We start from the raw sequence: 24,479 nt of genomic DNA, 5'->3' as shown, positions 1-24,479 counted from the left end.
CTCCATATTGATGGGAATATTGACGAGATATTTCAGCTTTCTATCTTTTATGGGAGCTGAGAAAATCACGTTTTCCCCAAAACGATTCAGACAGATGGACAAACGGACATTTCAAATTATAGAGTAGCTTCGCTACTAAAAATAAGCATACACTAAGCGATATTGGGTAAACAAGAAGATCTTTAGCTGAATGCAGATAGACTTTCTATGAATACCAGTCAACAATAAATCAAGTGCAGCCAGTTTTGTAGGCATATTTGTGAGCTCATATCCAGACAAATTAATTCATGTTTCTTCTGAAATCTGTCAATTACTGATAACATTGGAATAAAATCGAAAATATTGACAAGTAGTTTCATCATTTTATCTTATATAACAGCCAAGAAAAAAGCATTACCTTCATAATGTTACGGGCTGTTTGACGGATGGACCGTTAAAACACATTTTTGAGTAGTTTTGCAACTTATAACTACCTTTAAAACGATATGAATTGGCTAAAAGTTTCTTATTGACAAACCTTATTCATAAATCGACATTTGTAGAGTAGCTGGAAACCTAGTAACACAAATAGCATAGATAATTTTATTACCTATTTAGTAATAACTTTACCAAGTATCAACTGTAGAATAATATTAGGCATAAAAAATGACATAGTAATTTTTAGTACAACAATTTTAGTAACAAATCTTTTTTAATAATAATAATCCGTAAAAGGCTGCAAATATTTTTAATAATACTTTAATTTTAAATACAGGGTTAAGAAGCAAGAAATTTGTCTCCTCAATTTTATAATTAAAAGTAATTCTTTCAACAGAACTATACTTTATAAAAAAACTATCCTAGGTAAAAGATAATTTTTTTTAGCTTTAAGGTTACCTCATACCTATAGTATTGTTAATGAAAAGAAATTTAGTTCACAAAATGTATAGGTCTTTTGTATTAATTTTGAAATTAAAATTTTTCTGTTTTAATGAAGGAAAATTTACGTTTAGGCCAACAACCTTTTTCTTGCTTTAGTCTGAATAGTTGACTGAATAGAATTTAATATTTTTAATACAAGACTTAGGTTTTATTTAACTTTAAAAAAATCAGGCTTTTGACAACGTGTAAAATCCCTGCTATAAACAATAAATTTTTTAAAGAAAAAACTATGCTAAAAATCAACAACAAAAAATTAAATAGACCAGGAATATTAGGATTAAATTAAAAAGTTCTCGTATTTTAAGTCCAAGAGTGTTGGAACAAAGAATTTACTTCTGTAAAATTTTCATAATTTTACCAAAAAGTATTCAAAATTTTAATAATAAGGTTTCTATTTACTGTATTTTTTAGTTTATTTTTTGTTGCATAAATTAAACTAATAGGAAAAACTTTTAAAAATTGTAATTTTTAAGGATTTTTATTGAACTTTCTTTTAATTTCAACTTAAAATTTTTGGAATTTTGGGCACTTTAATATTGCTAAAAAACTTGAGAAAAATAATCTTTATAAAAAATTTGCAAGGCGTAGAAAAATCTTATTTTACAAAAATTTTTCTTCCTATTTAAGTGTCACATTATAGGTTTTAACATAAAAAATGTTTTAAATACAAATTAAAAGATTGTTTCCTTGAAAGGAAATATTTAACTTAATTTTTTAACTAATACTCAAAAGTACTGAAACAAAGTAGCTTGGCATCTAATATCACAAAGCTGGTTAAAGATTTTATGTTTATTTCTTTCTGCTCACTGATTAAAAAAAGCAGTCTTTTTTTCAATAATGATCAAGGCCGTGAAATGTATTTCATTTTAAAGTGAGATGAAACTGTTAAGATACTATTAGTACTTTATCACTAAATAGTAAATAAAAACTGAAAAATTTAACATCACCTTTTTTGTTCAGATTTTTCTACGTGAGATTCACTAGTTAAACTTCAAATTAACAATATACAAAAAGAGGTGGTAACTCTATGTTTTCACTTTTTTTATAGACACTTTTTTAATAATGTTTTTAAAAATATTTACAGAATACTGTATAATAGATGTATGTCTCTTATATTATATAGACAATTTTCTGTGATTTATTACTTTAATGTTGTTTTCTATTTTCGATACATGCATTACATAGTTTGGAGCTTGTATTTATAACAAGTTATTTCATAAACATAGATTTTAATTTGTATGTCATGTATTCACATGACTCATGACTCTTGTCATGGACACAATTCCACAATATCATAATATTCTGAATAATAATGATAGTGAATATAGCACAGCCTAGAATAATGTAATCCTCATTTGGAAATTATGAACAAAATTTGTGCTTTGACAACATTTAGTGTCAATAATTCACAGGTCCACTTAAAAAAAAAAAAAAATTGTGATGTATCATAATTTTTCACCATTCAAACTTGGATCAGATTCACCTTCTGGTAGGATCTTTATAACTTTGAGCTCCATTAATTCCCAAAGAAGGGTGTCCTGATAGTCCAACAGCGGAGGCAGAATGATGTCCACTAAGGCCTGGTGGGGTTGGATGAGTTGGTGGAAGTCCACCCATTAGGCCATGAAGTCCAATCGGAGGCGGCAGCCCTGCAACCGCTGCACTTGAACTATGAGGTGGCGGCGGATACATACCCGGCGTAACTAGCTTATGGAGGCTAGATGAGGCAGCATGAGCAGAACCCGCTCCTGGCAGTGTTGAATAATATCCAGGCGGTAATGAATATCCTGTTACAGCCAATTGTTGCATCATTTTAGCACGATCCATTAATTCACGATCTCTGGCTTCGCGCAAAGGGTCTCTAAACAGGTCTCTGTAGGGATCACGGAAAGGATCAAGGGCAGCAGCAGCTGACATAGGATCATATGGATTTGCAGGTGGCCTTCCGAGCCCACCTGCCCCAGGTACGTTTCCTAATAACGGTTGAGGCATCAGTGCTGCTGTTCGTGGATCGAGTCCTGCCAATTGGTGATGGTGACTAGCCGCTAGACTGTAGGCTGAAGTTGGAGTTGCTAAGGCTGCCAAGTATGGATCATGACTCAGTAGGGATCTTGAATAGTAGCTAGCATGATTAGCAGCTGCTAAACTAGTTGGTGGTAGACCAGGAATGCTGCCAGGTTTGTGACCGCCAGCTCCAGAAGGGCCATTCAGCATTGCTGGACTGTTACGAGTATGCAACCTTGGGTCATCAAGACCATTCAGACGGTGATGCATTGGATCAGATCCTGAATGAGGACCAGGAGCAACTCCTCCACCACGAGGACGAGTTCCTTCCTTTTCAGCTACAATAAATATTTCGTCATCACCGCCAGAACTGCTTGCAGCCCCCCTGCTGCCAGGTTTATCAGCTGAGGAAGGGGGATGTGGCCTGGAAGAGCTCGATAAAGTTGGTCTTGTTGTCATGTCTAGCACTGCGTCCTCTTTACGCATGCTAGAACTACTTCCCATGTGAAGGTGATCATCTGGTTTACTTGGTGGACCTACCTCTATAATTTGTGGACTAGAATCTGAACGTATCGGAGATCTGTCTCTGTCTGATTCTGCTCCATTATTTCTTTCCTTATCGCCTTTAGGTGGCAAGTGCAGACTTGTAGCTGGCACACCACGCAATTCAAGATCCCGTGCACGTTGTTGCTCCGCAAACCTACGCTCTCTCTCCTCTCGTTCGCGACGTTCCCGTTCCTCTCTATCCCGTCTGTCGCGCTCTTCTCGCTCCCGGCGTTCACGTTCTTCGCGTTCACGCCGCTCGCGTTCTTCTCGTTCACGGCGCTCGCGTTCTATTATGGAGGGATGTTGAGCAGGAACACTGCTAGGTTTGTACTGCTGTGGTGCTGAAGCCGCGTAAGCTGAGCCCGCACCTGCTGGAGGCCTACTGGCATGTGGAGTACCAAGCCCACCAAAAGGTGGGGTTGGATGTGCCCCCAATGGCGATGGGTAACCAGGATAACCTAAACAAATAATGATGTTTACATTAAACAATCCAATATTCATAAAAATTCGGATTTAGCCATAGAGAATGACATTATACAGCATGACCCTCAAAAAAGTATTTTTAAGCATCTGCAGCCCTTATTTCTCAATAAATTATTAAAAAATGCATATGTCCTTGTTCTCCATAGTATTCCACGTAAGTAGATATGAAAATATTTTTTTTACCTCCATTAACACCGGAGATTTTTAGAGCTAAAGTTTTGAAAAGGTGACTGAGAAAAAGAATTTTTTTTTGTTTCTCTTATTTTTTGGATGGTTATATTATGTTTTTCTGGCAACTGAATAATGAGACACAAAGAAAAACAAGTTAACTAAATATTTCTTTTTTATTCTACCAAAAAATATAAATTTTTAATGGCAAAAAATACTACTGAATGAATTGATTATTTGCAAATTTTAGGTTATTTATTAACCCTTATTTATAGAAAAGGATTAATTATGACAGTTGCTCCGCCTACTTTTCTGACATCTCAATTATTTAATAGGGGGTAAATTAAGCTTTTTAGACTAAAAAATCATTATGTTTATTTTCATTTTCTTTATAACTTTTTTGTTATTAAAGTTAGGATTGTAAAACAAAAACAATTTTCCTGCTATATTCATAGAGATTTATTTGGTTTTTAAATCTTAAACAATTTTGCCTAATAAGCAAGTTTTTCAAAATATCATTAAACTAAAAAGACTCAAAAAATATGTGTAAAAAAATGCTTTTTACTCAAAAACTAAAGGGAGAGGTCATTTTCTAGTAAATCCCGTAAAGGTGTGTGTTATAAGGCCTAAAAATAGTAGTAGAACGATAAGGTGCTCTATATATTTGTATTTCCTATTGAATAGAACAATAGGGAAGAAATTTTTTTTTTTTTTTTTTGATAACCGTACCTGGAATATCTGAAATTTCTATCAAACGCTTTGTTTGGCTCAAACTGACACAAATAAAAAAAAATATAATTATAATAAATCAACCTGTAAAGAATGACTTCTTCCTTTGTTTAATGGTATAGATTGTTCTTAACTTTTACCTTGTACCTATAGAAAACATTATTATTATAATTATATTTTTTTAAAATTTTTGTCAGTTTGAGCCAAACAAAGCGTTTGATAGAAATTTCGTATTTTTTTTAGATAATCCAGGTACGGTTATCAAAAAAAAAAAAAAAATTTCCCTATTGTTCTATTCAATAGGGAATACATATATCTAGAGCACCTTATCGTTCTACTACTATTTTTAGGCCTTATAACACACACCTTTACGGGATTTACTAGAAAATGACCTCTCCCTTTTTTATTTCATTTTTGTATAAAGTTCTTGCTAGTAACAAAAATAAAAGGATTTCTAGCTTAATTTTGCTAAAAAAGTCGTTTCATGTTAAAAGTTACTTTTTCCTCAGTCACTTTTTCAAAACTTTAGCACTAAAAATCTCCGGTGTTAATGGAGGTAAAAAAAATATTTTTATATCTACTTACGTGGAATACTATAGAGAACAAGGACATATGCATTTTTTAATAATTCATCGAGAAATAAGGGCTGCAGATGCTTAAAAATACTTTTTCGAGGGTCATGCTGTATATCTAGATGGTCCATCTGACCCCAAAATTCGTCAAACTTAAACAGAAATTCCTAGCAGACAAAAACCTTTGTTTATTTTTTGCATTCAAGCAATACAAGCCACGAAATTTTTCGAGTATAAAATCTATAGACAATTATATATTTAACTTAAGTATGTCAACTATTTATAGCTAACTTATTGCTTCCCGCTATACTAGTAAATAAAGGGGGGGGGGGGGGGGGGGTTAATGCAACCATCTCGTAATCAGTGAGCAAATGGCACTAAGAATTCGAATTTCGATCTAAACTTTTGCATGAGTAATCCTTGGTAGGTCTATTTTCCCTAAATCGAACAAAAAGTTGGAAAAGTAACGGCTGGCGGCTCAACCGTTTAGCCGTTTTTAGCCTATTTTCAAGGTAAATTCATCATCAATTACGTAGGAATCAACTATTTAAAACATATTTTTGGTTTAATTCATGTTAAATAATAGCAATAACCATTTTTGAAACTTCTAGTACCAACAGATACTGTCTAGAACCGTTTAATAGCGTTTTGGAGTGGCAACGAGAATAAGGTGGAGATAGGTTTCGTGAATAATTTGTACTATAGATATCCAAAAAATGGCAAAACTGCTGAGCCGCCAGCCGTTAACCGTTACTTTTCCAACTTTTTGTTCGATTTAGGGAAAATAGACCTACCAAGGATTACTCATGCAAAATTTCAGATTTAAATTCGAATTCTAAGTGCCATTTGCTTACTGATTACGAGATGGTTGCATTAACCCCCCCCCCCCCTTTTTACACAATATAATTTACCCAAGAAATGCAACTTATTATTGCTGGCTCATTATGCAAACTAAATGAAACAAAATTAGTTTACATGAAAACGGATTCCTTTTACTCGAGAACGGTTGGACCAAAATTGAGCTAACTTCGGATTTAAGCTACTATAGGGCCAAAGTTACTTTTAAAATTATCGATGACCCGCCGTTTACCGCCATTTTTCCACCGCCGCCAAAAAAAATTCTACTGCACTCTCGCCGAATTAGGCAATTTGAAATCATTTGGGCCATGATTTTTTTTTTTTTTAATTTTTTTTCCATTAGCAGCAACTTTTATCAAATTCTCGTTTATCAAGGTAAATCTTAAATTCAGTGCTGCTCCTGTGCTTTTGAAACAAAATCTTTTAGGTTGGTCAGTAAAAAATATTTAAATAAAAAACAGCGGCGATACCGCCGCTCCCGCCGTCAACCGCTGTTTTCCGCCGCCGCAAACAAAATTTTTTTTATTGCATTTCTCACCGAATAAGGCAATTTGAAATCATATGAAAACATGTTATTTTTTCAAAACTTTACCCCTTACAAGCAACCCTGCGGGTGTCATTTTTTCAAATTATCATTTATCAAGGTGTATCTTAAATAAAATTCAGTAAGGTAGTGTGGGGTTATTCCGGTCAATTTTTTACTTCTACCCAAAAAAACATATTCCCAAAAAACTTTTTCCAGGTATTTTGATCGCTAAAGAATGATATGCAATGAGGATGATGCCTATCTTGGTCCAATTAAGATCTCGCAACTAGAAGTTGGTCAAAAATCGGCGATTGGCCTATACCGGAATTACCCCACGCGAGGGTTAATTCCGGTCACTTGACTTTGGGAGGGTGGTACACCCCCTTAAAATAGTTTTTATTAACAGTTTAAACTATAAATGCAAAATTTAGGTCATTGGCTTTCTAACTGTATCGGTCTCATGCGGATTTTTTGACCGCCTTTACCCATTTGAAAAAAGATGGTCGAATTGCAAAAAAACATCATTTTTTTTCATGCAAACTTTAAAAAAAATCATTCTTTTTATTATATGATTATGTTTAAGCTTTATACATAAATTAGAGGCAATTTCTGATTCTAGGTCTTGGAATTTTTTGAAAAAAGTAATTTTTTCCTCAAAAATTTTTGAAAAATTCAAAATCTTGAATATGTACTCTAAATCTTGGAGATAGAACCCATTTGTTAGGGCATGCAAAGAGCCTTCTTTAGCCACCTTTCCAGCTCAATCCTAGCCGATTTCACATAAAAAAAATATAAACCGTGCAAAAAATCGAAAACAACCTCTTTTACGAATAAAATGCTGACCGGAATATCCCCACATTTTTTAAAATGAAATTTTTAAAAAAAATTAAGTTAAAACAACGCCTCCAATTGCAAACGATAACTGAAGTCCATAGTTTTCATTTACAAAAACACTGGGGTCGCTGGGACTTACCATTTTTTCACAATTTAAGGTTTAGAACAGCCTATTTTGTCCATTTTTGAGGGCAAAAAATCATAGAAGGGGTTATATAACAAAAATTAGCTGAAGTAATAAATGAAAGTAAAGGCAATAAACTACAACTTTTCTGAAGATCTCTCGGAAAGATTTAGAACTTCGTAAAAACCGGTTTTTAAAAAGTTGGTAGGGGTAGCCGGAATTGTACCCCACTACCGGAATAACTCCACGCTACCCTAGGCACTTCTCCAGTGCTTTTACAGATATTGGAACAAAATCTTTTCAGGTTGATCAGTAAAAAATATTTTAATTAAAAATAGTGGCGAGACCACCGCTCCCGCCTTTCACCACCATTTACCACTGCCACAAATAAACAACATGGTCTCAAATGATTTCAAATCACTTGAATCGGCGAAAAATACACTAAAACAATTTGGCGGCGGCTGCTGAAAACGGCGGGAGCGGCAGTCAAATTGTGATTTTCTATGTTAATTTTTTCTTACCCACCAAATAAGATTTGATTCCAATATCTTCAAAAGCACAGAAGAAGTAACTGAATTTCAGATATACCTTGATTAACGAGAATTTGAAAAAGTCTCGAATGATTCTAAATTGCCTAATTCGGCGAGAAATGCATTAAAAAAAGAATTTGTGGCAGAAAATGACGGGAGTGGCGTACCGCCGCCGTTTTTTATTCAACTGTTTTTTACTGACCAACCTACGACGATTTTGTTTCAATATCTTTAAAAGCACAGGAGCAGCACTGAATTTATGATATACCTTGATAAACAAAAAAAAATACATGGTCTCAAATGATTCCAAATTGCCTGATTCGGCGAGAAATCAAATGCAATAAAGAAAATAATTGTCGCCAGCGGAAAACTTCAGTAAAAGTAACTTTGGCCCTATAGTAAAAATTTTAAAGAAGGTGTCTTAACTTTGTTGATTTTTATTTACATAGAATACCTAGTCGGTGTTTTTAATAATTAGTAGATGTAAAATGGTCCATAGAATTTAAATATGCAATTGTTTTTTTTTGTAGACCTTTTATTTTTGAAGTAATTTAAGTTTTTTTTAAATTAAATCGTTTTAAGGTACTATAACACAACAAAAAAAAAGAAAATTGCCATTTTGAACAAAAATAGTAAGATTTTTAATTTGACACCTTACTTCATTCGTAATAATTTTCTCATTCTAAAGGTATATATAAACACATATTTTTTATGCCTGTATTATGATATATTTAAGTTCAAAAATTTTGTTCACCGAGGTTAAAAAAATCGATTTGTTCAATGATTAATCATCAGAATTTAAATAGTAAATTATCAAATTAAAGATTTTACTATTTTTGTTCATAATTGCAATTTTCTTCTTTTTTTGTTGCGCTTTAGTACCCTAAAAACAACTTAATTTAAAAAACAAACAAACTTAAATTACTTCAAAAATAAGAGGTCTATAAAACGAAACGATTGCATATTTAAATTCTATGGACCGTTTTACATCTACTACTTACTAAAAACACTGACTAGCTACTTTAAATAAAAATCCAAAAAGTTAAACGCCTTCTTTAAGATTTTTTTTCATTTAGATATGGGCACCAATTGGACTAGGCGTACCAAGTTTCAAAATTCTAGCTCAATATTCAGTCCATTTTGCTCACAGTTTTTTTGAGCTGTTTACCTATTTGTTGGCTTAACAACTATGGAGACTTACATTGATATTTGATCAAAGTAATTTAAATAATTACAGGGTGGCCACAGACTTTTTTTTCAAAATAGCATAAAATAGTATGCAGAAAAAAAGTGAATAGTATGCATTAGTATGTACAAATTCCATAAAATAGTATGAAATCGCATGCATTTAAAACAAAAAAGTATAAATAGCATGCATCTTAAACACAATAATGAGCATTTTAAATCAACTTATTGACTTAAAATGCAGGCAGGGGAGGGGGGGGGGGTCTTCAGGTGTTGATTCTTGCATAAACTATAGCTCATGCCTCTGACAGCTTGAGTCCAAAAATAAACTGCTCTTATGATCGAATGGTATAAGAGATACCTAACTAGGGATAGGTTAATCTTAAGGTCTTTTTGAGCCACGTAGGGCTAGGGGGGAGGGGACATCAAATTGACTTCTAGACTAAAAGTTGGTCAATTGAAAGATTCCAGGTCATTTTTAGGGTTTTATAAAGCTCTAAAAGGCTGGAGGCATAGAGGGGGGGGGGGTCAGGGGGAATGACTTCTAAACTTAAAAGTTATTTATACACTTAGTTTAAGTTCAAAATATCTGCACGGTTCAAATGTGATCAAAGAGAAAACTAAGGTTTGGTCAATTTTTAGGGTTTCATAAAGTCCCAGTGTGCTAGGGGGATTGGGGCTAAGGTGATGCTTCTTGCTAAAATTATAACTCATGCCTCTGATAACTTAAATTGAAAAAAAATCTGCTTTTATGATTAAATGGTTTAGGGATAATTAAGGTCGGGTTCATTTTAGAGTTTTATTGAGCCCTGAGGGAGAATGACTTTTAAACTAACAGTTGGTCTGCACTAATAAAAGCTTAAGTCCAAAATATCTGCACGGTTTATTAAGTGGTTTTAGAGAAAACTGAGGTTGCTTGAGTTGCTTCTAGCTTAAACTATACCTCTGATAGCTTAAGTCCAAAAAAATCTGCTCTCATGATCAAATGGTTTATGAGATAGTTAAGGTTAGGTTCATTTAAAGGCTTTTTTTAACCCCCGTGGGGCTAGGGGGAGTAGAAGCGTGGTGACATCTAACTAAATGTTAGTTTACCCATAAAAGCTTAAGTCCAAAAAATCTGCAAGGTTCATAATTTTGGTTCCTGAGAGCCCCCCCCCCCCCCACCTTGATCTAATAGGCACCGAGTGACTTAAATAATGGGTTTGGGTATGACACTAAAGTGAGAGTAAGAATTTTATGAATATCTCATTCTTAGCGGGCACAGGATGCCAGCAAACCTGGCAGGATCATTCAGGTAAAGAGTAAAAATATTTCAGTTTAAGAAAGCATTTTATGTTACCAAAATACTAAAATATCATGTATATGTATATAGGCAACATTTTAAGGCTCCAGGTTTGATCCTGCACGTCCTGATCCTCCAGGTTTCCAGAACTGTTTAAAAGGATCCTTTGACCGAAATTTTTGACTTTAAATTTAAACTTAAGCTTTTCCAACATGTCCACATGAGGTCTTAAAATTTCATAAATATCCACCGTTTTCCTGCCGAGCCAAGGCTGGCAGCTGCTAAGTACAGCTTCCGCTGCTGAAATTTATGTTATCGAGATTCCTAACATAAAATTTACACACACAAAAACATTTTCTGAAAAAATTGGTTTTCTAGCTTCAAATTACAGCCATTTAAAATTGTTATGTGAAAAAGGACCTAAAAACAGAGGATTTATACTAGTTAAGAGATCATAAACCTCAGTTACCTATAGGATCATTTAATAATAAAAGTAATCCTCAATGCTATTAAAATTTAAAAGAAGATATCTTTACATTGAATGTGGAAATACCAATAACTTTCAAAAAAGGTACAACAATCTGAACTGAAGAACTACTTTCTTCTGGAAACATTTCTAAAAAAATTGAAAACAAAGTAGCGAGTTTGCCGTTTTTTCACAGTAGCATTTGATAAGTTATTTCAGGTTAGGTAAGTGGTAATGATTGCCCCGCAGTGTTAGAGCCCCCCGCAGGGGCTACAAATAGGATAAAAGATACTGCGAAAATGCGATAAAACCCGATACTTCACTTTCTTTTCATGATCTAAAAAAATCAGTTTGTTTTAATTACCTACCTAAAAATTGAAGATTTATCTGACATACAAATAAATTGTGGCAAATATGTAGTATGCAGTTTTTGGAAAATAGTGGAAATAGTATGCAGTTTTGGACAATAGTGGAAATAGCATAATTTTTTGGAATAGTATGCATAGCATGCAAAAATAGTGGAAATAGCGGAAATAGTGGAAATAGCATGTTTGTGGCCAGCCTGTAATTAATAAAATAAGGTTTTGATTTTTAAACAATTTTGTATTGAGACGGAAACTTTGCACGAGCAAGAGCAAGAGAATCTAAGCACCTATCCAGCAGCTTATGCTTAATGTAGTTATACCGACTATAAAAATTAAGTTTCACCATGGAAAAAAACCTTAAAATGATAAGCATTTTTTGATGAAATATCAACAAATGTTTTGTTGAATTGAAACCGTTGTTTCAACAAAAGTATATTGTATCGATGAAGATGTAAAAAGTTGCAACTTGTAATGATGTAAACAGTTTAATTATTGTACTTTTGCATTTTACAGCATTTTTTTGCCATGGGTAATCTTTGATAGCTTTATTTTCCCTAAATAGAACAAAAAGTTGGAAAAGTAACAGCTAACGGGTCAGCCGTTTAGCCGCAAATCTATCACTAATTACATAGGAATCATTTTTTTGAAATAATACCAAAAAACATTTTTTAGATTTCTAGTACCAGCGGCTACCGGCTAGAACCGGTTGAAAACTCCTGTTTGCGGTAAATAGTATGATGTATAGTGCTTGTGATGGAAAATAGACCTACCAAGGATTACTCCTACCAAGTTTTATAACGAAATTCGGATTCTAAGTGCCATTTTCACATTGATTACACCAGATGGTATCTAGCAGAGAAACAGTGGCGTTCCCGCAGCTACCGCCAATAATAATTTTTTTTCTTGTCATATCAGACAATTTGATATAATTTCAGACAATATTTTTTCATCAAAAATATGGCTGTCATTTGATTGTGTTAAAATGTACTGACATTTTTCAGCAAATTTCTAAGTTTGTATTTTGGTCGAAAATGATGTACTTTGACGTGGCTGGAAATTACAAATTGAAATATTTGACATAATCTTCTCTACTCGATCATATTAGATTTTTCTGGGTTTCAGATTAAAAGAATTTAATTCTGTATTATTGAAATTTACTCACCTAATGGATGTGAAGCATATAAACTTGGAGCTACTGGACCATAGGGACTCCTGCTGGCAGCCATAAAGTCATAGCTACTTCTTGCAGCTGCAGCCGCTGCCGCTCCGTACATAGCTGCAGTAGCTGAATGTGCAGTTACTACAGCTCCGGTCATACGTGTAGTTGTAGTTGTGGTGCTGCTTATACTGCTGGCAGTCGCTGGAACAGCTGAAGGTATTGAAGAGGAGGATGGACGCTTTAAATCACTGGCTGATATTGAACGGTGAAGACTAGAGGAGGACAAGGAGGTTGTGTGGTGTGAAATACTGTTGCTGCTATTACTAGCACTGGAAACTGGATGTTGTGAAGGAGGAGGACGCGAGGGATCATTTCCTCCAGCCTTGGCTCTCTGCTGATGATTGTAAATCTCGTATGCTATGCGCACATGCATTGCGTTCCACTTTCCAGGTTTCTATTTAAAGTAAAATAATTTGAAATTATAACTAACGGGTCAGCCGTTTAGCCGTCTTTTTCTTGGCTATTTTTTGGGCAAATCTATCAATAAGAGGTGGGGAAGTTTGACACATTTGCGTAAACAGTGAGTATAGGCTTTATCTTTGGACTGAGAGGATAGGTTATTAGGGATAAAATCATTTTTATATAATAAATTTCCCCAAGTTTTAAGCTTTTTTGGTTAGGCCTCCAGGTGTAGGAGCTGCAGTCTTCCAGGTTCAGTGGCTGCATGCCTCCAGGTGGTCTCCAAACAGGCAAAAATGAAAAAAAAAAATTTAAAGGGTCAACTTGTAAAACATAATATGCAAATTTTTTAATGATATTTACAATCATATTTAAAGATAAAAGATGCATATTTTCTTTTATAAGATTTATAAAATTTAATTTTTATTTTTACCTGTCCAGATACCACCTGGAGGCCTGCGGCTCCTGAATTTGGAGGCTTATCCAAAAAATCTCAAAACTTGGGAAAATTCATCATATAAGAATGATTTTATCCCTTATAACCTATCCTCTCAGACCAAAGATAAAGCCTATACTCACTGTTTCCGCAAATGTGTCAAAACTTTCCCCACTCTTACATAGGAATCAATTTTAAAACAAATTTTTGCTCTAACTAATGTGAAATGATACCAAAAACCATTTTTTAAATTTCTAGTACCAGCGGCTACCGGCTAGAACCGGTTGAAAACTCCTGTTTGGAAAATAGACCTACCAAGGATTACTCATACTAAGTTTTATAACGAAATTCGGATTTTATAATTATTGTTAAGGAGTTGGTACTCTTTCTATAATACTGTTACCGTAATCTGAAGTCCATTCTAGAACATCTATGTTAACGATTCGTTATGGACAGATGCAAGAATAGACTCTATTTAAAAAATTTGCTTTTAGAATCTCAAAAATAAATTTCTGATTTACCTTACTACTAGGACTAGACTGTCTGGAAGCTGCTGAAGTTGCCTGTGCATATTGGAGTGTTGCAGTTGTAGCAGCCACTGCTGTGGAGTGGGGAGCTGCTTGACCGCCAGTAGCTGAGCTACCACCAGGCAAACTAGCTGCATGATAAAATAGAGAGTTGGGCCCGCCAAGTTTTGGAATGTCTCGTATCTAGAAATGTATTAAAATTAATATTAGTCAATGTTATGTTAACTTAAGAACCTTTAAAAAATTTAAGTAGGTTTATTTTAAAGTTTTTCTGTGTTGTTATCATTATTGAAACCACGCAACTAGACTTATATGGGTGAGAAAACTAACTCTGAAGACTTGTATAGTAAAGGGGGACGTAACTGAAGCTTTTTTGATGCAGGGGGGGGGGGGGGTTTCTCAGGAACCACTTGATGAACCGTGTAAATTTTTTGGACTTAAGCTTTTATGGGTATAAACATCTTCTGGTTTCAAAGTCAACCCCCTACCCCCACCCCCTAGCCCCACGGGGCTCAAAAACCCCCTAAAAATGAACCTAACCTTAATTTTCTCAGAAACCATTTGACCAATAGGGATGATTTATTAAACTTAAGCTTTTAAGGTTATAAACTAACTTCTAGTTTAGAAGTTACTCCCCTGCAGCCAACCCCTACCCTCCGGGGCTCCAAAAAAAACAAAAAATGAACCTAACCTTAATTTTCTCAGAAACCATTCGACTAATAGATATGATTTCTTAAACTTTTATGGTTATTAACTAAATTTTGGTTCAGAAGTCACCCCCCTGCAGCCGACCCCTAGCCCTCCGGGAATCAAAAAAAAAACATAAAAATGAACCTAACCTTTATTTTCTTAGAAACCATTTGACCAATAGAGATGATTTCTTAAACTTAAGCTTTTATGATAATAAACTAACTTCTAGTTTAGAAGTTACTCCCCTGCCGCCAACCCCTAGCCCTCCGGGGCTCCATAAAACCCTAAAAATGAACCTAACCTTAATTTTCTCAGAAACCATTTGACCAATAGAGATGATTTCTTAACCCTAAGCTTTAATAGTTATACACTAAATTTTAGTTTAGAAGTCACCCCCCTGCCGCCAACCCCTAGCCCTCCGGGGCTCCAAAAAACCCTAAAAATGAACCTAACCTTTATTTTCTCAGAAACCATTCAACTAATCACAATGGGATAGACTCGAAATAAAGTATTACCAAACTTTACCAATAAACTGTAAACAAATATGATAAATATACAAGCAAAATAACAAGTTAATGTTGAATTTCAATTCCTTCTCGTCCCTTCTTAAGCATAAAATGAATTTGAAAATTTTGAAAATAGATTTTAATTTCCTTATAAGGATGTTGTTTTTAGATGTCGTCTTTATGACAGGTAAATATTTTATAAATATATTTCTTAAATTATATATAAAAGAAAATATTATACAATAATATCAAAGGGGGGGGGGGGGGGGGGCGTAATGACATAAGCTCTTAAACCGTGAGCAAAATGGTCTAAATATTGAGCTAGACCCTTCAAACTTGGTATATAAGCCTAGTCCTATAGGTATTACATCTAAATGGCAAAAAAATCCAAAATTTTTTATTTTTAGGTTAGGTTAGGTAAGAAAAACCCTGCGGAAATGGGGTTTTTAGGCTTTTTTTGGTCTATTTTGATGTGGAAACTTGCCTTAAATTGTTTTTTCTTAGGGTTTTAACTTAAATACACTGTATCTATTCATATGGACATTATTTAAGATGATTCTGCAATTCGGGGACCGACCCCAGGGGGCTAGGTGGGTGGCCCGCAGGGGTTAAGTTCATTTTTCCCAATATATTTGTTGTGATACATCAAATTATAGGTTTTTTAGGTCAAGAAACTCAAATTCAGAGCTAAAATAAGAATTAGACTAATCTGAAGCTAGCCCCAGCGGGCTAGGTTGGTGGCCCGCAGGGGTTAAGTGCATTTTTTCTAATATTTATCTTGTTATATATCAAACTATAGGTTTTTTAGGTCAAGAAACTCAAATTCTGAGCGAAAATTAGCATTAGACTGACCTGAAGCTAACCCCCCCGGGCTAGGTTAGTTTTCTGCAGGGCTTAAGAGCATTTACATAACCTAACCTAGAAACTTACTTATATTTTTACAGGTTTCTTTCTTGAATAAACTGTGTCTATTAATGAAGACTTTATTTAAGATGATCCAGCAAGTCGGGGACCGACCCCAGCGGACTAGGTGGGTGGCCCGCAGGGGTTAAGTGCATTTTCCCCAATATATATGATGTGATACATCAAATGATATGTTTTTTAGGTCAAAGAACTCAAATTCAGAGCTAAAATAAGCATTATAATAATCTGAAGCTAACCCCAGCGGGCTAGCTGGGTTGCCCACAGGGCTAAAGTGCATTTTACCTAAGCTAACCTAGAAACTTACACTTATTATTTTTTTTAGGTTTTTTTCTAGAATAAACTGTCCATTCATGAGGACCTTATGAATAAACTGTGTCTATTAATGAAGACTTTATTTAAGATGATCCAGCAAGTCGGGGACCGACCCCAGCGGGCTAGGTGGGTGGCCCGCAGGGGTTAAGTGCATTTTCCTCAATATATATGTTGTGATAAATCCAATTATAGGTTTTTTAGGTCAAAGAACTCAAATTCAGAGCTGAAATAAGCATTAGACTAATCTGAAGCTAACCCCAGCGGGCTAGATAGGTAGCCCACAGGGCTTAAGTGCATTTTACCTAACCTAACCTAGAACCTTACTTGTTTTTTTATGGTTTTTTTTCTGGAATAAACTGTGTCTATTTATTAGAACATTATTTAAGATTTAAGACCCCAGCAGGCTAGGTGCGTGGCCCGCAGGGGTTAAGTGCATTTTTAGTTGTCATACATAAAATTATAGGTTTTTTAGATCCAGAAATTCAAAGGGGTAGTTTCACAAAATGCATTTGAACTTTTAGTGAACTGCATATTTTTTCCTGGTTAATTGGTTAAACTACATTTATATGGCATATATTTGAAAGAATTTAAATTTTGATAGTACAATGTTAGCGGTGGAAGAATTTAATATGCTAATAGGATACAATTTTTTAATTTAATGTATACCACCTACCACGAAAAAACTAGCATCAGGTTGCTATTGTGTTTTTTTAGCTCCAAATTGACTTTAAAAACCTATAGTTTGATGTATAACACATAATTTGGAAAATTTACCCCTGCAGGCCACCCACCTAATCCGCGGGGGTTAGCCTTAGGTCAGTCTAATGCTTAAAATAGCTCTGAATTTGAATTTCTTGACATAAAAAACCTATAATTTGATGTATGACAACACATACTTTAGAAAAAATGCACTACACCCCTGTGGGCCACCCACCTAGCCTGCTGGGGTCGGTCCCCAACTTGCTGGATTATCTAAAATAATGTCCTCATTAATAGACACAGTTTATTCAAGGAAAAAAACAAAAAAGAATAAGTAAGTTTCTAGGTTAGGTTAGGTAAAATGCACATAAGCCCTGTGGAAAATCTACCTAGCCCGCAGGGGTTAGCTTCAGGTAAGTCTCATGCCAATTTTAGCTCTGAATTTGAGTTTCTTGACCTTAAAAACCTTTATTTTGATATAGAACAAGATCTATATTGGAAATAATGTATTTAACCCCTGTGGGCCACCAACCTAGCCCGCTGGGGCTAGTTTCAGATTAGTCTTTTGCTAATTCTAGCTCTGAATTTGAGTTAACTGACCTAAAAAACTTATAATTTGATGTATCGCAACATATATATTGGAAAAAATGCACTTAACCCCTGTGGGCCACCCACCTAGCCCGCTGGGGTCTGTCCCCGACTTGCTGGATCATCTTAAATAAAGTCTTCATTAATAGACACAGTTTATTCAAGAAAAAAAACCTGTGAAAATATAAGTAAGTTTCTAGGTTAGGTTAGGTAAATGCTCTTAAGCCCTGCAGAAAACCAACCTAGCCCGGGGGGGTTAGCTTCAAGTCAGTCTAATGCTAATTTTCGTTCAGAATTTGAGTTTCTTGACCTAAAAAACCTATAGTTTGATATATAACAAGATAAATATTAGAAAAAATGCACTTAACCCCTGCGGGCCACCAACCTAGCCCGCTGGGGCTAGCTTCAGATTAGTCTTATGCTTATTTTAGCTCTGAATTTGAGTTCCTTGACCTAAAAAACCTATAATTTGATGTAACACAACAAATATATTGGGAAAAATGATCTTAACCCCTGCGGGCCACCCACCTAGCCCCCTGGGGTCGGTCCCCAACTTGCTGAATCATCTTCAATAATGTCCATATGAATAGATACAGTGTATTTAAGTTAAAACCCTAAGAGAAAACAATTTAAGGCAAGTTTCCACATCAAAATAGACCAAAAAAAGCCTTAAAAACCCCATTTCCGCAGGGTTTTTCTTACCTAACCTAACCTAAAAATAAAAAATTTTGGATTTTTTTGCCATTTAGATGTAATACCTATAGGACTAGGCTTATATACCAAGTTTGAAGGGTCTAGCTCAATATTTAGACCATTTTGCTCACGGTTTAAGAGCTTATGTCATTACGCCCCCCCCCCCCTTAAATCAAAAGTATTTCAACTTGTTTTATTTTTTTTGGTACTAAACTCATCCCTGACTTGAATGAGAGAAAAAGTTTGTTTTGAATCAGATTGCAGAAAGAACATAATATTAAAATACACAATAGTCTCTTTGTGAGTTTAAATTTATAACATTATTTTTTGTTAATGAATTAATGAAAATTATTTTGTTTAAAATTTGACTAAATGACATCTCGTATAATATACTTTACATTCCATCTTAAAAATAAATCTGTAAGGTGTATATATATGTTTAGATATCTGTAAACCACCAATTTATGACTATTGATTTTTGATCAGCTGTAGGTTTCAATACTAGATGTTTTTTTAATTAGCGCAGCTACTCTAAATCTAGAGAATAAATCTAATTTTGCTTAGAATTTACTTTTAGGTGTTTTAAACATTGTAAACTAAAGATTTTATTTTAATAATTAATATTTTACAACAATATCTTCTAAAAACTGTGAGGAAGTTTGATAAAATTACGTTTATTTTGCAAGCTTGTTTGAAAATATTTCATTATTTTTATAATTCTGACAAAATAGATTTTCTGTTTAAATAAATAACATAGCCACAAAAAGGTTTAAGTAGTTATTGAAATATTTTATTACTATTCTTGCTAATTAAATATTCATTAACTATGTTTAATTTGCATTTTTAAAATAGACAAGAAAAATATCCTACTTAAATGCTAATTTTATGAAGTTATCTTAAACCTTTTCCAAAAGTTTGTTTAATGAAACTTTTTTATTTTTCATTGATTTTATTGATTATATAGGTTAAAAATATCAAAGTATTTTTCAAAGGCTATAGATAAATTTTGATTAATTTTGATTTTTGATTTTTTAAATTTTTTTAAAATCTGCAAGAATATGCATGTCTTTTCAAAGAATAGATTATATAAAAAACAAAATTAAACATATTCAGGCTATCAAAAAGCAAAAAATATTCTTTTTTACCATTAAATCGCAAATATTTAAAATCATTAGATTTTACGCTTATTTTGCATGGAAACACATTTTTTTTAGTTATTTTTTCTCAACGATGGATCTTAAATGATTATTACTGAAAACTTATATGAAAATGTTATTATCCAAAACTTCAAATAAAGGAAATAAGGGGGGGGGAAGTTCTGACACTTTTGCGTAAACAGTGATTATTGGCTTTGTCTTTGGACTGAGAGGATAGGCTATTAGGGATAAAGTCATTTTTATATGATGAATTTCTTTCAGATTTAAGATTTTTTGGATAGACCTCCAGGTTCCGGAGCTCCAGGCCTCCAGGTGGTCTCTGTACAGGTAAAAATTAAAAATAAGATTTTTTTTTGAAGAGTTAGAAGTTAACTTATTAAACAAAATATACTTATTATTCACATATTTGAAGAAAAAACATACATATTTTGTCTCATAAGCCGACATCTAACTCTTAAAAAAAAATTTTTTTTTTCATTTTTACCTGTAGAGAGACAACCTGGAGGCCTGGAGCTCCGGAACCTGGAGGCCTATCCAAAAAATCTTAAATCTGGGGGAAATTCATCATATAAGAATGATTTTATCCCTAATAACCTATCCTCTCAGTCCAAAGACAAAGCATATAATCACCGTTTACGCAAAAGTGTCAGAACTTCCCCCCCCCCCCCCTTGCCGTTTGCGAAAATGTGTGCAAAAAGTTGCCAATATCTCGTTAGAAGGGACTTAATGGATTTGAATTCTTACTGCTTACGAGTTAGTGGACTATAAACTATTAGAAAAGTATCACTTTAAGGTGAAATTTTGAGGGTCAACTTTTTTTCTTTTAAAATTCGCAGTGTAATAGAGATGATTTCTTAACCTTAAGCTTTTACGCTTATAAACCTGTTTTAGGTTTGTAGTTAACCCCCTGCCGCCAACCACTAGGCCTCCCGGGCTCAAAAACCCCCTAAAAATGAACCTAACCTTAATTTTCTCAGAAATCATTTAATCAATAGAGATGATTTCTTAAACTTAAGCTTTTATGCTTATAAACTAACTTTTAGTATAGAAGTCACCCCCCCCCCCCCCTGCGCCAACCCCTAGCCCTCCGGGGCTCAAAAAACCCTAAAAATTGACCTAACCTTTTATTCAGAAACTATTTAATCAAGAGATAATTTCTTAAACTTAAGCTTTTATGCTTATAAACTAACTTATAGTTTAGAAGTCACTCCCCTGCCGCAAAACCCTAGCCCTCCAGGGCTCAAATAACCCTACAAATGAACCTAACTTTAATTTTCTCAGAAACTTTTTCATCAAGAGAGATGATTTCTTAAACTTAAGCTTTTATTCTTATAAACTAACTTATAGTTTAGAAATCAGCATGTTTAAAATGGACATTTGGACTTTCTGTTAATGATTATAGAGTAGCTACGTTTTTTTAAATTTTACCTAAATGCTATAGAAATTATCATGCCAAGTTTAAAATCAAGAAGACAATTATAATATGTCTAAATTAACGAAAAAAAGCTAACCCTTACAGACCAAACCTAGTTAGAGAAAAGCATTGCTTTACCAAAATTTTTAATTAACAAAGTATAGAGTCCCAACTCTTTTTTTTCCCATAACAGCTGAAATCCAAAATATCTGCACATTTAATAATGCAATTCCTGAGAAAACTGAGGTTAGGTTATTCCTCTGAAAGCCTACTAAAAAAAATTACTAGAAATTTAAGCAAAAGTATATTTTTTAGGGGGTTTTTGAGCCCAGGGTGGCTATGGGGTGGGTGACTACTAAAATAAAATTTAGTTTATAACCATATATCTGCCAAACAAAAAAGTAGTTTATACACATAAAAAATCATCTCTATTGATCAAATGGTTTCTGAGAAATTAAGGTTAGGTTCATTTTTAGGTTTTTTTAAAGCCCAGCATGGCTAATGGTTTGTAGCAGGGGGGGGGGGGGGGGGAGACTTCTAAACTAAAAGTTAATTTATAAGCATAAAAGCTTAGGTTTAAGAAATCATATCTATTAATCAAATGGTTTCTGAGAAAATTAAGGTTAGGTTCATTTTAAGGGTTTTTTGAGCCCTGGAGGGCTAGGGATTGGCGGCAGGGAGGTGACAAAAAACTAGAAGTTAATTTATTAGCATTATAGCTTAAGTTTAAGCAATCATCTCTATTAATCAAATGGTTTCTGAGAAAATTAAGGTTAGGTTCATTTTAGGGTTTTTTGAGCCCCATAGGGCTAGGGGTTGGAGGCAGGCTGGTGACTTCTAAACTATAAGTTAGTTTATAAGCATAAAAGTTTTAGTTTAAGAAATCATCTCTATTGGTCAAATGGTTTCTGAGAAAATAAAGGTTAGGTTCATTTTTATGGGTTTTTTGATCCCCGGAGGGATAGGCGTTGGCGGCAGGGGGTGACTTCTAAACCAAAAGTTAGTTTATAACCATAAAAGCTTAAGTTTAAAAAATCATCTCTATTGATCAAATGGTTTCTGAGAAAATTAAGGTTAGGTTCATTTTTAGTGTTTTTTTTGAGCCCCGGAGGTCTAGGGGTTGGCGGCAGTGGGGTGACCCGAAACTAGAAGTTTATCAGCATTATAGATTAAGTTTCAGCAATTATCTCTATTGATTAAATAGTTTCTGAGAAAATTAAGGTTAGGTTCATTTTAGGGTTTTTTGGAGCCCCGGAGGGCTAGGGGTTGGAGGCAGGGGAGTGACTTCTATACTAAAGTTATTTATAAGCATAAAAGCTTAAGTTTAAGAAATCATCTCTATTAATCAAATAGTTTCTAAGAAAATAAAGGTTAGGTTCATTTTATGGTTTTTTTGATTTCCGAAGGGCTAGGGGTTAGCGGAAGGGGGGTGACTTCTAAACCAAAATTTAGTTTATAACCATAAAAGCTTAAGTTTAAGAAATCATCTCTATTGGTCGAATGGTTTCTGAGAAAATTAAGGTTAGGTTCATTTTTAGGGTTTTTTGTAGCCCTGGAGGGCTAGGGGTTGGCGGCAGGGGGGTGACTTCTAGACCAAAAGCTAGTTTATAACCATAAAAGCTTAAGTTAAAGAAATCATCTCTATTGGTCAAATGGTTTCTGAGAAAATTAAGGTTAGGTTCTTTTTTAGGGTTTTTTGTAGCCCCGGAGGGCTAGAGGTTTGCGGCAGGGGAGTGACTTCTAAACTAGAAGTTAGTTTATAACCATAAAAGCTTAAGGTTAAGAAATCATACCTATTGATCAAATGGTTTCTGAGAAAATTAAGGTTAGGTTCATTTTTAGGGGTTTTTTTGAGCCCTGGAGGGCTAGGGGTTGGCGGCAGGGGGGTGACTTCTAGACCAAAAGCTAGTTTATAACCATAAAAGCTTAAGTTAAAGAAATCATCTCTATTGGTCAAATGGTTTGAGAAAATTAAGGTTAGGTTCTTTTTAAGGTTTTTTTTGTAGCCCCGGAGGGCTAGGGGTTGGCGGCAGGGGGGTGACTTCTAAACTAGAAGTTAGTTTATAACCATAAAAGCTTAAGGTTAAGAAATGATCCCTATTGGTCAAATGGTTTCTGAGAAAATTAAGGTTAGGTTCATTTTTAGGGGGTTTTTGAGCCCCGTGGGGCTAGGGAGTGGGGGTAGGGGGTTGACTTTGAAACCAGAAGATGTTCATACCCATAAAAGCTTAAGTCCAAAAAATTTACACGGTTCATCAAGTGGTTCCTGAGAAACCCCCCCCCCCCCTGCATCAAAAAAGCTTCAGTTACGTCCCCCTTTTAATGGAAATATTTTGTGTAATAGGTTTTACCGTTGATGAAATTGCAGAACCGGAATAAACATTTGTAGAGACTGGAACTGCTCCACTAGGAGGTGCCAGCTGACTGGAGCCTAAAGGAGCCAGATGACCAGCATGGGCTCCATGCAAACCTCTTTGGGTTTCTCGTAGGTCATGATTTCCTGTAACTGAACTACTATTTAAGACTGCTGCTGACACAGAACCTATATGTGGCTGTTGTGAAGTAGCAGTGGGAGCCGGTAGTTGCTTAACTGCTCCTCCATGGGCCGGTGGCGGTAATTGAGTTGTCGGAGGTATTGCTGATCCAGGTGCACCTATAAGATTGACACCAGAATGTGGTAAAGTTGACGGGGGGGCACCTGGCGCAGCAAGGGATGTTGGTTGGGGTCCTGTTGGTACCAAAGGTGGTAAGGGAACTACTGGCGCGGCCAAAGAGGAACTGGAAGAAACACTTGTGGGAGCCACAGAGGTAAATGGACTCACGGTTGAAGGAGCAGTCAATTGAGTAGGCGTAGAGGTATCTGAATATCCTAAGTTTTGCGCTATTTAAATTTATCATTTAAAAAAATATTTTGATTGGAAAGTGTATCAAGAAATGTTATACTTATTCTGAATAATTCTTTTATTGCAATAACCAAAGACAATGATTTTTTTTTCATGGGCAGCAATACAGTTCTCTATTTTTGGTGCATAGATATTGTCATTTGTATGTAGGGTATTGTGGGGTAATACCAGTCATGGGGTAAAGACGGTCAGCACCATACTAACTTTTGAAAAATAACGGGTGTTTTTCAAATATTTCTTTCATAAGATGTAGGGTCAGTGCCAACCGCTCCTCTAAAAATCGATTTTTGATCAACTTATAGTTCCTTGATCTTAATGAGTCCAAGACAGGCCCCTCCACTATGACCATCCCCATTCATGATCCATAAAAATATGTTTTTTTTAAATATCAAAAGTATTAACCCATGATACCCTACACA

General features: G+C 34.5%; 1 protein-coding gene across 1 annotated transcript; it reads right to left on the bottom strand.

Annotated features, from left to right (window-relative positions):
- Nucleotides 1-568: 568 nt before the first annotated feature.
- LOC145305372 (uncharacterized) lies at nucleotides 569-24,466 on the bottom strand. Its single transcript, XM_080146990.1, has 5 exons — nucleotides 24,463-24,466; nucleotides 23,509-24,038; nucleotides 14,169-14,357; nucleotides 12,756-13,206; nucleotides 569-3,929 (listed from the first exon to the last, which is right to left on the bottom strand). Exons 1-5 carry the CDS (start codon nucleotides 24,464-24,466, stop codon nucleotides 2,401-2,403), a joined length of 2,703 nt encoding a protein of 900 aa, XP_080003116.1. The 3' UTR covers nucleotides 569-2,400.
- Between the last annotated feature and the right edge of the window lie 13 nt (nucleotides 24,467-24,479).

This window comes from Acartia tonsa, chromosome 14 (assembly GCF_053477335.1).
Source record: "Acartia tonsa isolate MP-2025a chromosome 14, ASM5347733v1, whole genome shotgun sequence".
NCBI lineage: Eukaryota > Metazoa > Arthropoda > Copepoda > Calanoida > Acartiidae > Acartia > Acartia tonsa.
Note: the sequence above shows the minus strand (reverse complement) of the source record. Positions and strands in the feature narration are given on the sequence as shown.